This window comes from Toxorhynchites rutilus, chromosome 3 (assembly GCF_029784135.1).
Source record: "Toxorhynchites rutilus septentrionalis strain SRP chromosome 3, ASM2978413v1, whole genome shotgun sequence".
NCBI lineage: Eukaryota > Metazoa > Arthropoda > Insecta > Diptera > Culicidae > Toxorhynchites > Toxorhynchites rutilus.
Genome location: NC_073746.1, coordinates 313203898 through 313219794, shown reverse-complemented (window position 1 = coordinate 313219794; position 15897 = coordinate 313203898). Strand labels below are relative to the sequence as shown.

Below are 15897 nucleotides of genomic sequence, written 5' to 3'. Positions count from 1 at the left end.
GAACAGAGGAAAAGTTCAATAACAATGCCATTGTTGAAATTCGAACATAGACGTAGCAGAAATGTTTCATCAAATATGATCCTCTATCACCTCCATAGAAAATGAGAAATTAAATTTAAATGAAATTTTCTTTTATATTCAAAAAAATTAAAAATATGTGAAAAATAATGTGTGTAAATGTGGAGCCGATCTGGCGTGGAGGTAACATCCATACTTCTCACGCTCAAGATCACGAGTTCAATTCTCACTCCCGACATTCTTCCAAAATGGAAGGTAAAAGTGACGAACCAGCCAGAAGCGTTGAAAGTCACTATAATACAGAAAAAAAAAAAAAAAAAAAAAAAAAAATGTGTGTAAAAAAAACAATTTTTCACTCGATTATATACAGTGAAAAGAAAACGGAGGCTGTATATAATCGAATCCACCCTGTACCAATTTTCTTGTAAGGCAGTCCGAGATAATTAATTTTGGTGAAATGATACAGATAAAACCTTCAATTGAATAGCTGCGAGCTATTCGAATTCGAAGCAAACGACAGCATAAATGTACATAACAGAAGAATCTATGCTGTGATTCTTTTTGGTCTATCAAGGTGAAGTAAAATCGGTATATTCTATACGTGTACTATATACAATATACCAATTTTACTTCACCTTGATAGGCTAAAAAGAATCAATCGAACTTTGGCTGAAGTGTAAGAAACAAGTTAAACTCATTTTCGTTTCTATGTTTCGAACATGATAAGTCTGTTCCTTCTGATATACATTGTATATTTGTGATACAACCCGTCCAACTCCTTTTGAAGCAACGGCATTGAAATCTCATAGTAACGTATGCATGAAAAAAAATGACTAATGTCAGATGGCGAGGAAAAAAAATACAAAAAATAATTCAATTTCCCTCAATTATACGTTTATTTGGCCTTTTATAAAAAAATGCTGCAACACCTCTATCGATTCATTTGCAGCAGACATGGCGGAAACAGTCAAGCAACTACGCTCGATGTTTTGATCGTACTGCCAGCTCCATCCTGGGCGAAGCAGTTTAACATCTTGATGCATTTATCTCATTTATCATCCTCTCAGTTCTGGAGAAAGACGTCGAACGAAAGCCTGGCAGTTGATCGCCAAAGCCATGAAAGAGCTGATAACATGCCAACATTCAAATATCACGAGAAAACTGGTCCAGCTCAGTCATTTATGAGGGAACGTGGTGCAACATTTTAATAAGAAAAATTATTTAATGGAGGGAAAAATGTTGAGTTTCGATTTGATTACGACTCTCCGTGTTTACACATTTCTAACCAGCATTGGAAATCCACGCCCGAAAAAGCACTCGAGTTCAAATTTTCAACATCCAATAGGAATGGAAGTGCTATTCAGCCAGGCATGCACCAACAATCGAAACCGGTGGTAGTAGGTTTCTGTTGAACACAATACGGCGAAAATGGGAAAGGTCGATAGCAATCTCTGATAAGTTCGGCTTGAATACAGGTTTTGTGGAAAAACACAGGATGAGGAAAGCCTTCAGCATTCCAGAAAAACAACTCTTGTAATTTCCCTCCGTGCTGTTGGAAAGTGCGGACATCGCTTTTTCCAAGTTACAATAAAAAAAAGGTCAACAATAAAACGAGATATTCATGCCGTCAGATCAAAAGCATTTAATGTTGGTAGTGGAACAGCTCTCAGGGCTCTACTAGAGAGTTATTTTAAGAATTTCGATGCATTCTGATGCAAATAAAAAAAATAATTCCGTAGTCCTACGTCAACAATGCGATCGTGGCTTACAATGCCGTGCTATAAACTGAATCGTGATAATGAATCAATTGCCATAGTTCGCTACGGAACGTATATTTTTCAATCGTGGCTCTTGTACGCCACGTTATGGTGAAGAAATCACGGCGGTGGGTCTGCGACACAGGCTGAATTTCCACAGGTTGAGCAGTAGATTTTTTTTTTAATTTACAATGATGCTACATCCCTTGGAGGGATAGGATCTGATCCACAACATTGTTCCGCCAATGCATTCGGTTCATAGCTGCAGTTTTCCAACTCCCGGCTGCACGGATTCTTGCAGCAGTTGTTTATTGAACAGTAGCAGGGTGTCGACTCAAAACCAGAAAAAAGAATCCCTGATATTCTTTGATTTTCCAGGTTTTTTTTCGGAAAAATTCTAGATGTAGACTAGTAATCAAATTTTCTACTCGTTCTATAGTTGTAGTTCTCAAAATATTTAATTAGCTGAAACAATGATATTTATGAACGTCTGTCGATGTTTTACAATAAATAAATTGTGATTTTTAATTGAGTTAAATGACGACTTAGAAATTAAAGATGAGAAATTGAATTTATCAGTACAGTTCAAAGTTGTCCTCAATAAAAATGACAAAATCAGTCATTTTCATTTTGATTTGAATCAATCTCACGAAACTGTCACGATTCTACCGAAACGATTTTCCATGCAATTTTTCGGCTTCCTTCTGTGCGTTTTCCAAAATTTTCTTAGTTTCTTAGTTTTCTTATCGCATAACACAACCGTTTCCTCACACGTTTTGTTTTCATAAAAATATTCGGTGTGAATGGAATAACGGGTGTTAAATAAAAAATGAGAATTTTTTCAATCACATAAAAAAAATTTTTTTTCATCGATTTCAGTATTTTTTATTAATAACATAATGTATTTTAGGAGTTTGGCTCCTTTAAACTTATGTAACTGAGCATGTAAAAATAAACGATTTAATAATAATAATAATGTATTTTCTTCAAAAAATTGTCAGTGAGTGTTTGAGTAAGGGCCGTGGTCTGCTGTTCGACGCAACATTGTCGCGATGCTCTCACAAGAACGTTGTACGGTTCTACGAAACCCATTTCCAGCAAGGAAAAAAGTTCACGGTGGCACATTTTAAGGAAGAAAATGTACCTGTCAGTACGGTATATCGTATCCTGAATTCCCTGAACGTAGAGCGGAAGGTCGGAAGTGGTCGTCCGGTGACGATAATGACGAAGCAGAGGAAGACATCGTTAAAGAAGCTGTTTGACAACAAGGACGCAACCAGCCTGCGTGACGCCGGTCGGAAATATGGCTGCTCCCACGTATTGATCCATCGGACCCTCAAGATGGAAGGAATCGTCTGCAGGAAGAAGACGAGGTCGCCGGAGTACACGGAGGTGCAGATTTAGACGGTTAAATCACAGTGTCGGTGGATGACCAAAAAATACCGCGGGACGTCTTTCGTTCTGGACGACGAAAGCTATTTTTCGCTGTCCAAAACGCATATTCCAGGAAATGATAATTACTACTCCAGCGACAAGTCATCCACACCGCCTGAAGTGAAATACAAGTTCAAGCACAAGTTTGAAAAAAAAGGTTATGTTGTACATCGCCATTTCCGAACGAGGCTTTTCAAAGCCTTGGTTTAAGCCGAGCGGTCTGGCAATCAACCAACAAATCTATCGAGAAGAGTGCCTCGATAAAATCCTGCTGCCGTTCCTGAACGAGCATCACGCGGATGGGAAGTACGTCTTCTGACCGGACAAGGCGTCTTCCCATTACGCCAAGAAGACGCTGGGGTATCTTAAAGAGAAAAAGATACCGTTCGTGCCGAAAGATCGTAACCCAACAAACTTGCCCCAGTGCCGCCCAATAGAGAATTTCTTTGGCTCACTCAGTTCCCTAGTGTATAAGAACAATTGGAGGGCCAATGACACGAAGCAACTGACTACAAGAATCCGGAATTGTATCCAGAAAATGGACGTAAGTGCCGTACAACGTTCTTGTGAGAGCATCGCGACAAAGTTGCGTCGAACAGCAGACCACGGCCCTTACTCAAACATTCACTGACATTTTTTGAAGAAAAAAAAATTATGTTATTAATAAAAAATACTGAAATCGATGAAAAAAAAATTTATATGTGATTGAAAAAATACTCATTTTTTATTTAACACCCGTTAGCCTCTCAACGTTGTGGTTTCCACACCAGAGACAGAAGACCATCGGCGTAAGAATATTTGTATTGTTCGAATGTTCACAGTTGGACACAGCGGGACTGTTGATATGAGGCTTCTATTGTTGTGTTTATGAATAGCACCAATTACTGATGAAGCAGATCGATCGTATGTGGAGTGAGAGGCTGGGATCACCACATTACATGATGATTGATGCATGGACGTAGTAGCTAGAATAACACACAAAGATGGTCAGTTGAGGGCCCTGAGTTATAAGCTCATGATTGTTCGCTTAGTAGTGGACACACAACCAATTAGGCTACGAAGACCCTCAAATTTTAGGATTTGTCTTCAGTAATTTTTCGCGAGTTTTTGGAATCATTCCAAATTCAAGAGTTTTCCTTTCACATATTGAAGATCTACTTGCAGCTCGCATAAAATGACTAATTCATGTAGGTGCCGTTCATTGCATAAGTTTGTTCAAAGTTATATTTGCCAGCGCCGTTTACCCTCCTGAAGGACTTAGTTCAACTATAGGCACCTACACCTACCTACAGAGAGTCAAACTAGTCAAATACAATTTATTTTGGTATCATTAAATTTCTAAATACTGCAATAATGAAAATTCAAATTGGTGAAATTAATTTTTTTCCAGATTGATAACGACTTGCCCTGATATTCCCTGACACTGTTTGAATTCCTTGATATTCCTCGATTTTCAAGGATTTTCCAGGTAGTCAACACCCTGACTAGAATAAACTGCAAAATTTACCAATGGAGCCGGTAAGAAACGTTACTGCAACTACCCGTTTTGAAAAAGACCGAAGCAGTTGAATTTTTTTTTTATTCTTTATTTGAGAGGTTTTCAGCCTCCTGGGCTGGTTCGCCTAGAAGCAGTTGAATGTTTCTACGGATATCGATTCGGACCGCTACGTATTCGCGGAGGAATCGCCATAAGAGCTCATGCAAGTCGACTGTGTATTGGGTGCGACAGAGTCGAACCCCGGGGCCCAACATCAAGTAGCTATGGAAACTCCAAGCTAACGAAGACTACCTGCAGCGGCTTGGAATGAAACTACTTCCGGAGTGCCACAAGGTAGCCATCTGGGCCCACTCTTATTTGTAGCATTCATTGACAACCTTGACAGATCGATCAAATCTCCAGAAAAAGTTAATGTATGCTGATGGCTTGGTGGTTTTTTGCAGCATACCATCTCCGTTGTTGCTTGCTATATTGCAACCTTCAGTTCAGTGTACTTTGTTATTTAACGAATTTCCAACAACTAGATTTCATAAAAAGTCTGTAATTTTAGAAAGCTATCGTATCATTCTCAAATCCGAAACGTTTTCAAGCAAAAAAAAAACATGAGAGAAAACTAAAGAGTATCGAAGCAAATGACTAGAGATTTATTAATGTCTGTTCTTTCAGATCCGTTTATTTTGAATTTTGATGGATGGGATGTGTCATCTCCAAGACTCGAGATTGACAACATTTAAAATAACCTTTTTATAAATAAGAGGCGTGTGAAGTTTGAAGTTTTAGAGCATATATAATACCAACAAAAATATGTTGATAGAGTTTGTAGAATAAAACTTGGGAAAGTGGCATGACACAATACATTAATAACCGAATTTAAGGAATGACAAAATAGAACGCCAAAAACCAATAGATTTTCAACTAGATCCTAATGAACTACATTTCAAAATATTCGATCGGAGAATAGATGAATAATAAATCAACAGTGTATACTCATGTAATTCCACACTCAAAAATTAGATGAAGAATTAGATGCTCCATACCTCATCACACTGAACTGTTGCTGCTGCTGTGGCGGTGGCTGCTTGTTGTTGTTGCCTCCGTTATTATCGGTGCTCTGCTTGCTGCTGGTTTTGCTGGTCGAAGCCACCGACGAGGAATCCGAGTCCGAGGACGAATCCGACCCATCGTCCGAGTCCGACGATGACGAGGAGGACGACGAGGACGAGAGGGGCGATTTGCCAGGTGATTTCGATTCCACTGGCGTTGTTTTCATCGTCGTCATTTTGTGTTTACGTTCCCCACTATTTTTCGTTTGTTGCTCAAATTGAGCGACTCCTGGTTAAAGATATTGCCTGCTGTCAACGGCTCCGTCGTCTAATTGATTTTTCTGTATTCAAAGCGTCCTGCAAGGAGTAAGAGAAAAGATACACGTTTTAATGTTTTGTGACAAACGGAAGCGAGCTAATTGAATGCAAATAACAGTTGGCCGAGAAAAAACAGCTATTGCTAGTGGACAAACGTAATCACAATAAAATTCAATTTATTTTATATACCTTTTACCTTTTTGCCTCAGTGTCTTACCTTCGCTTTACAAATGCGAATTACGATTGCATCAACCCCAGAGTTGGGTTTGCAATTATGCAGTTTTTGTCGACAGCATGTGTTTTTATCATTATTTTTACTGCATCGTTGTTATTGGAGACTTGCGGCGGTTTTGCATTTCACTTGAAGGTAATATATAGAGCAACGCGAAAGTTAAGTTTTTTTCTATCATGAAAAGTCATCGGTAGTAATAATTTTTTGTTTCAACTTTCAAGAATGTTGCAAACCATCTAAAATACTATCCATTGAGTCTATTCCTCACCTTAGGGTTAAAAAAAAAAGATAAATTGGAAACACCACTTGTTTACTGGAACCAATTAAAGTTTTGTATTCGCCGCGACCTGGACCCAAAACTATGCCGGTGTGAAAAGTGATTTGGGGGAATGTAGCGGTTTCCACCAGACAGTGTTGAAAACAATTTGATTAATGTTCTCGCCCGTAGACTGTCAAAAAGGAAAAGCGAGAAGGATGGGCCAAAAGCGCACGCAAAGGTACTCTAGTCAACCGTCTTGAAAGAGAAACAACTCATCGAGAGGAGGGTTGGGAGGGTTAGCTCATAAATAACAGTCCCAAGAGAGTACTAATGGAACATGCAAGGTCATGCTTTCAACAATGAAGATGTTCCGTATCGTACCGTCTGTTGCATCACGCGTTACGGCAAATTTATCGCCTTCGATTTGTTTTTTCAACATCCTTCCGCAGGTTGTTGCCTTGTTTTCAAAACAATAAAAATCATAAGAACATTGAGTGATATTAAAGTACAGGTCGGACTCGATTATATATAATCGCAATTTCACTTTCAACGTTAATTTTCGAATCCAATACATAATCGAATCACAAAAAGCTATTTTTCTATTCATGTTTGACATTCATACATTAATGAAAAAATTGTTTTCTTGAGATTCGATTATGTATAGGATTTGAAAATAATTGTTGAAAAAAAATGGTCGACTATATATAATCGTGTCCGACCTGTACTCGAAATAATCAGCATTGCAAACGCTTGACCACAAGGAAAAGAACAGGAATGAAGTTAAGATATTCAGGACAAATTGAACTGTGTATTTGCAATTGTATTCCTAGCTCCTGTAGATAGGCCATTCAATAACAACGTCCCTATCGGCCCAACACGATGAAGGATGAACATTAATTTGAACATCATGCCGATGAAACCACCATTGATTCTGCCAATGACTCCATGAGTACATTAATTTTCATAGAAAAGCTTTTAGATTCTTCAACGCTATAGTTACTGGGATCGAACAAATTATATGAAAAACAGTCGTTTCAAATTGATCATCTTATATCCAAAAATATAAAAAAATTATCTGAAAATTAAGTTTGATCTTTGACTCCAAAAACATTTTATTTCGTGAGAAAATCATAAGCTCAAAACCTAAAAAATCAATGGGTTCGTGATCTTACGTTGAATTAGATACAGTAGAACCCCGATTATCCTCGAGCGGTTCGGATTGTCCATGACAGCGAGTTCTCTAGTAAATCTATAGACATTGCCGGAACTTGTCGATGAGTGGTAGGCTCATGTTCTTTTTTTTTGCTATGGTTCAAGGGGGTAGTACACTATGAACGATTTTTTCAACGAGAAAATAAATTACTATGATTAATCTGGGGTGGCATTGCGCATTTCGAAACGAGTGATTTTTGTTCGTTTCGACTACTTTGACTTTGCTTTATCTACGAACCCAAAAATTTTACATTTCTCTACGAGACAAATTTTGCTCTAAATCTAGTACACTGAAAATATTAACTTGAAAATGATACATAATACTAAAACCAATTCGATTTGAGTTCGAATTTTCTCGAAACGAGTTACTCGTTTCGAAATGCGCAATGCTACCCCTGATATCACAGTTTTATTCGGTATATATTAATTAACAAAAAAAAATTATATTGGTATCAACTGGTCTGTCCCCTGATTAGCCGTAATCAGTTTGTTGAACCCTTGCAACCAAAACCTTGTAAACTGGTGGGGGTTTTACTGGTTTTTCTGGTGGACCGATTTCAACCAATGATTTTTTTACACGTAATCTTGGATATACAGTTATACCTCGATATAAGGCAACTTTAATTTTTTCTCGTTATGTTATATCGAGTTACGTTGTATCGAAGCAAAAACAAATATTTTTACATTGATGCAAAACTGTTCATGATTACTCAAAAATGTGCAAAAACTAATTTTCTATCACCCAGCAGTATTTATGAACCTTTCTTATGTCCATTTAAAATAATTTTCGTAGACGAACAAAAGGTCTAAAATAATTAAAGTGGAATTGGTATCAATTAGTGATGAAACAGATAGTGGTTTGCCCGGACACCGGATAGCTTCAAAGCCGGATAACCGGATATCTGGCAGTCGGGGAGTCGGCTTTTTATTTGCGAATACGAAACTGGAAGACACTGCATGTGTGCATGAAGCGAATCAAAGGATTACATTTTAGGAGAAATAAACACATTTTTACATAAAAATAATGAACTATGAATAAATTTTCCGTTTCCGTGGATATCCTTTAATAGAGATTCAAGTTTTCTGCAAGTAATCTTCAACAGGGGTTATTCATTCATCAAAATTTACCCCTAGATAATTCTGAATACTGTTCATAAATAAATGTTATGACTAAATATATATTTAATTTTAAAAAAATTGTAAGGGGTTGTATTTGGGACACGACCGCATATTTTCGACGTGGAACTACGCAATTATATTATGCAATCCGTTTGCTTACCACTTCGAATATTATTTTAGAATGCATCGAATTTTTTGTAATAGATTATGTTGAAGGATATTTTGAAGGATAGATTTAAACCCGCTTTACCCGATTATAGTATACCCACACACCACAGTATATTAGTATACTGTGGATGCTGTGAGAGTAACACGTATAGAGTAGATAGGAAGGAGATGCAAGAAAAACCAAATTAGATCGAGAGCTTAGATCAATAGCGTGACACTCTATTGGACGGTCATTCCAAAATACACTGTCGAGGAGAAACATTGTCAGCGTTAAAAACAAATTGAACCAGTATTCGCAGTTACAGATTATGTTCTTCGTTACAAACAAATTTGATGAACGTCCTTTTACGTTTGGTATGATGCCTAGGACCACCAAAATATGTGAACGGAAAAATTGTCAAACGATCATTGTATTTTACATTTCCTTCTGAAATTATTTCACATCTCATGTTTACGTAGTTCTCGAACCGCGAAAGTTCATTCACCTCTAGTATTTGAAACGACAATTTTCCCAGGGTTCTCAGTTTAAAAATACGTTTTAGAGAAACATATTCCGGTCTGCACAACGACAAGCGAGTACAAAAGTACTCAATACCAAAAAATACCCCCGACTTGCATGTATATTTGCAAAGCGGATTTCCGCAAGTACATCGATTTTGAAGTCTGTGTTGGGGAAACCGTAAATCGAGCCAATCAAAACTTGGCAATTAAGGCTTGACATTTTACAGTTATTTAATTGTTCATCTCATAAAAAATAACATTTTATTGATTGTGATAGACGCTGATAGAAATGTTTCCTATCAATTGATGCAAAGATCTTTCCGATCTGTTAAGAAATGTTCGAGTTATGAGCATTCGAAATACGTGTAGGGTTCGGCACACAAATCGGCAGAACAAATGTATGGGAAAAAAGGAAGTTCTTCCAGTTTTCATGAATTTAAACCGTTTGGAGATTAGCGAATTGTAATGTATAGCATATCAAACAAATCTTTTCGATTCGATTCGATTGGTATGCAAATCATGAGAATTCGTTTACAGTGAAAATAGTTATTAACGTTAACTTTATTTCATAAAAACGTGATCTGTTTCTGATTTGGCATCCTTCCTGAAAGACGTAGTTCTACGTCAAAAAAAAATTGATCTACAAAGATGTCTCAAATAACTGGGGCTACAATACTTTCGAACTATGTTTACTTTTATCTATAAGGATAAGATAGATATATTGTTTTCTTTCATCGACAATTTTGATCACCCTATTTTTGATAACATAAAAACAAGCGCGAGCGCGAGCGCGAACGAGAGAATAACTGTCGAGCTCTAAATGCTAATTTCCACCTAAATGCTCCTCCTGGACCATTGTGCACTGGCTTGAAAAGCAGCTTTCGTAGTTATTATTTAGAAATCTAAAGGCGCGTCCACATTATGCCGAATGATGCCGATCGGCCTGTACCAGGCGGCATATTCGGTTCGTTATGTAATGTGGACGCCACATCGGGTGCACGAAGCCAAAGCCCCATCAGATGTACGAAGCCGTCACGAACACACGAAGCACAATGTCGTCAACGATAATTTACTTCGTTTTGTATTGGCTCGACTTTCTCGAACCGGACCCACTTGTTTCGGGTTGGGTTCGGTTTGATTCGAGTCGGTTTTCGGCACGTCGGCAAGCCCGGGCGGTACGTCCATATTTAGTTGGCTTTACCGTGCGGCCAAGGCCGATTGGCGTAATGTGGACGCGTCTTAATAACAGTAAGGAGTGATATATCCATACTTTGCTGTCTCAGCAGAATTTATGATACAAAGATCTAGCGCAATGAAGCGACATTAGGGTAGATAAAGATACTCATAAAGCAAATCCCAAATATAAAGGGTGTGTCACATCAAATTGCATCACGGAAAAAACGCTGTAGAAATTCGCCCAGTAGACCGATCCTTTTGAAAATTTTAGACAGTAAAATAAAAACTATTAAACAACTTTTGGCATTTTCTTTTTATTCATACTTCGAGCCCAAGCCCGTATGCTCGCACCTTCCTCTTTACCCCGTCCATAAGGTTCTGTACAACGTCAGGTTGTAGTTTTTTTGAACAGGAATCCATTTTCTCTTGAAGTCCGCCTCCGATTTGACTACTTTTGGGTTCTTCCGGAGGGCCTGCTTCATAATCGCCCAATATTTCTCTATTGGGCGAAGCTCCGGCGCGTTGGGCGGGTTCATTTCCTTTGGCACGAAGGTGACCCCGTTGGCTTCGTACCACTCCAACACGTCCTTTGAATAGTGGCACGAAGCGAGATCCGGCCAGAAGATGGTCGGGCCCTCGTGCTGCTTCAATAGTGGTAGTACGCGCTTCTGTAGGCACTCCTTAAAGTAAACCTGCCCGTTTACCGTGCCGGTCATCACGAAGGGGGCGCTCCGCTTTCCGCAAGAGCAGATAGCTTGCCACACCGTGTACTTTTTGGCAAACTTGGATAGTTTCTGCTTGCAAATCTCCTCCGGAACGCTGAATTTGTCCTCTGCGGAGAAGAACAACAGGCCCGGCAGCTGACGAAAGTCCGCTTTGACGTAGGTTTCGTCGTCCATTACCAGGCAATGCGGCTTCGTCAACATTTCGGTGTACAGCTTCCGGGCTCGAGTCTTCCCCACCATGTTTTGCCTTTCGTCGCGGTTAGGAGCCTTCTGAACCTTGTATGTATGCAGGCCCTCCCGCTGCTTGGTCCGCTGGATGAATGAACTTGACAAATTCAGCTTATTGGCGACATCCCGGACCGAACTTCTCGGATCACGTCTAAACTGCTTAACTACGCGCTTGTGATCTTTTTCACTGACGGAGCATCCATTTTTGCCGTTCTTCACCTTCCGGTCGATGGTTAGGTTCTCGAAGTATCGTTTTAGTACTCTGCTGACCGTGGATTGGACGATTCCCAGCATCTTACCGATGTCCCGATGTGACAACTCCGGATTCTCGAAATGAGTGCACAGGATTAATTCACGACGCTCTTTTTCGTTCGACGACATTTTTCCAAATTTACGAAAAATTGACAGTGAAGCATGGCCAACGTGATCTATACACTCTTATCTGATTATAAGCGAAAGCTGAAGATATAATTCCTAAAAATTAAATTTCTACAGCGTTTTTTCCGTGATGCAATTTGATGTGACACACCCTTTATTATATACAACTCTCATCCGCCGCATTAAAAGTCAAGCTTTAAATGCAGATAACTTCCTCAGAAAACTATTGAGTACTGACAACAGACAACGCATAAATTGTGATACCACAATAGTTTTGCAATCTATCTTATCACCTTTCTCGTTAAAGGGACTGATTAAACCGAATCTAATTCTCTGTCCTTGGTAGCGACCTCATTGCAGTTACTTGATTATTTCTGTTCAAGGACTGTTATTTCTGTTCAAGTTTCAGTTTCAGCAGGTTCAGCAAGCAAGTTTCAGAGCGTTATTCGCGATTCTCGAGAACAATATACAAGTCGGACTCGATTATCCGGTATGTTAATTTTTTTTCACTCCGGATAATCGAATCATAAAGAAATTGGAAGAAAATCTCTCGGTAAACGTAAAATAACTATGATTTATCCTGATTTATTTGTACATTGCAGTGTCGTAGCATGAAATTATCTGGCACCCCCTAAGGATGTGGAGTTTGGGGCCCTGTCACCTACTTTGATACATATCCTAATCTGTGTATTTAAGTATTTACATCATGGTCAATTGATCATTGTGTCAATTGAGGAATCTGAGTTTGAATTCACGATCGATCGCTTAGTAAGCGAACGCGTAACCAAGTGGCTACGAAGACCCCCTAGGTACAGTAATCGTTCGCTAACTGGTCCTTGTTTAACTGGTCTGCTTTTTAACTGGGCGAACGTTAACTGGTCTTTGGACCAGTTAAAAAGCAGATTTTCGCAAACAATCGACGCCATATTCAAATGGAATATTTGCTGTGAGGGGCATTCGAATTTAATTTGAAATGTTATGAAAATTAACATTATTTTCGCATGATAAAAACGTTGATTAAATCACAGAAAAATAATTTCCTCAAATTACATTTCATACCTATTGTCGCACTCAATGCGAAACTTCCATTGGAATCCTTTTGTTTATTCAATTTCATGACCAACACGAATCAAACAATTCATTGAAGTTCCCCTCGATTTTATTTGACGTTTAACATGCCGGACCAGTTAAAACGCGAATGTCGATAACTAGTCTGCCCTTTTCGACCAGTTAGTGAATGTTTACTGTATTATTAAAAAAATGCTTCATTAATAACAAAGTTATGATGATTTTAAAACGTAGAAGTTTGCCCCAAAACGTACGGTCCCAGGCGTATATCTTACAGATTTCTTTGCGATCCTTAATGTGTTAACAAATTATTCGAAATTTCTGATAAAAAAAATCAAAACTCAAATATTCCGGATAATCGAGTCTGAAATTCCGGACAATCGAATTCCGAATAATCGAGTTTCCAGATAACCGAGTCCGACCTGTAATTGTTTCATCCTAATCCGTCTCGCTCATCTTGATATTGTTCCATGGTTTGAACCAATATCGCTTGCCAATATACTTGCAAACCAATCCTGTTGACGGGTCTGTTATTTAAATTCAACGACTTTCAAGGAGCCCTAACGTTCGGTTCGTTCAATTGTTGAGTTACGGTTGTTTCGATGTTTTTGGAAACTACAAATTCGATAAATGCTAGTGAAAAGGGCGCTGAACTTCCAAATTGGAAGAAAGATGTTTCGCCGATGAAAATATTTGGACACTCCGGAGAGTTGCTGAGAATCAATACGAATTGCTGTCTCAATTATATAACTGCAGCCATTCATGAACAAGATCCAGGAATCTCATTTTGCATAATTTTTAGCAAGGCATATAAACATTGGGCACTCATCCGACCAATTAGTACATCCCGGAGAAGAAATGGAAAAACGAATCGGTAACGTCATACCCATTGAAAGCTGCTACTCATGCTGCGCGCACATATCTGAAATTCAAACAATCGGTTTAAAAATATGATAACAAGACAGAAATATAACTGCCAGTAGCAGTACCCCGCTGGCCGTTAGGCCCAATGTCGAGTATATTCCAAACATTGGACTTCCTTGGATGTGAAGGTCGTCGAACCGAATCGTTGTTTACAACGAAGCTGTTGGTCGTTGCATGGCAAGGTCCGCTTTATTTGCTCTGTTTTCGCCCAAGGTACGCAGAAAGGCCACCAACAAAGCAAACATTCGAAAGCAACCACACTTACCAGCGCTGGAATATAATTTGCGCGCATGTCTTTACATTTATAATGTTTGTGTGTTTTCCCTCTATTACCACTGACGACATTAAGCCACTTTTCCATGGCCGGCGCGTGCGCGTGTACTGTGTATCCTCGGCGCTTAGTTATTTGTTTTCCGAAAAGCGCGCGCGCCTTATCGGACCTAGAAGTGTAGGTAGAACCCAACCGAAACTACTACCAACCGATGACGTCGGACTTTCCTTAGTATTGTACCAACACTGAGGCCGCTGAAGATTACACCGACTTGGGGCGCAACATCACAACTTTCAGAAGGGGTTTAGGAATGCAGAAATGCTGGAAAGAGTTGCCGTTGTTTTGCCCACTTTTATTAGTTCGATAGAAATGAATGTTTGGCGTTAGTTGGAGTCATCTAATCTCCGGAGAGATTCGTTTTCTCCTAGAACGAGCATTTGAAAATCGAAATATGCTTCAGTTTTCATGATCTGATATTGAAAAATCAAATTGTCTGGAAAGTTAATCCGCAGCCATACATCCTCAGCTGCTCCGTTCGCTCGCAGTACATAATCGATGTAAATTTTTCACTTACTAATTCCATCACAACGCAATATGCCGTCATATAACTGTACTTGGGGAGGTCTAAGCAAACTGGTTGGTGCACAGACACAAGCCGCTGCTAATAAAAATTCCATTTCGAAAAGCAAAAATCCAGGTCATCTGAAAAAAACGGGCGCTCACGGTTCTTACCTAAATCAACATTTCACTTGGTCACTCACTATTTCCACCACCACCTTCGGGTTGCAATTGCTGCCGAATGCATTTTCACTTCTTCGTACTTCGAAATCATTTCACTGTGCACGGAATCGCATTCCCGTATGTTTTACACACACAAAAATCACTTAATGAAACATTGAAATCACGAAATAATTGAGGTAATTTTCACCGATCCACCGATAGCCCCAATCCGAGTGAGCCAAGCAAAATAAAAATTCTAAAATGGCGTCTCGCGTAACAACTCTGCCCGTCAGATACTGTGGGGCTCGGGTTCGAAGGGGGCCAACAATAATTCTCTTTTAAATACCCAAACCGTGCACCAAACCGACCGATTTCGTCCGCATCGGACGCGTCACGTACTACGGTGAACTTTGAGCGCTACTTTGGACACTTTCGGGCGCGATAATTTGGCGTAAATATTTACAGAAAAGTCCGCTCGCTGTCGCAATCGTCACTACACCGCGGATGAAAAAAAGATCAGCCAGTTTGTACTTTTTCCACCAAAAAGCAAACCGTTGGCACACACACTTTTTCAACTTATTTTGACACGAACGTCGTTGAACTGTGCAGTGGCATGTGCGGATGGGTATATGTGTTTGTGCGATTGCGTTTCTGTTTTGTACAGGGGAGTGCACATAAGCGCTCACGCGATGACAGTTTGAATGACTTTCTCCTTGTAACGAATGCACGGTGCTGTTATGGCAGCTATGCTCGCGTATGTGTTCGTGCCATTCATGAATTTGTTTTGCTTTTTGTATGTCAGTTGGTATAACAGTTTAACATTTTGTCGTTTCGGATTCGCGATAACG

General features: G+C 39.2%; 1 protein-coding gene across 3 annotated transcripts in view; it reads right to left on the bottom strand.

The window, feature by feature from the left end:
* LOC129775359 (histone-lysine N-methyltransferase ash1) overlaps positions 1-15635 on the bottom strand; it is a 36571-nt gene extending 20936 nt beyond the window's left edge. For 2 of the 3 annotated variants that reach the window (XM_055780034.1, XM_055780036.1), the window contains exons 1-2: positions 15062-15635; positions 5745-6107 (exon numbers count right to left, since the gene is read on the bottom strand). In XM_055780034.1, coding sequence (XP_055636009.1) covers positions 5745-5986 — 242 coding nt within the window. In that variant the 5' untranslated portion in view covers positions 5987-6107; positions 15062-15635. Of the gene's footprint in view, positions 1-5744; positions 6108-14903; positions 15009-15061 lie in introns of those variants that run through there. The other variant, XM_055780035.1, reaches the window with a different exon arrangement.
* Between the last annotated feature and the right edge of the window lie 262 nt (positions 15636-15897).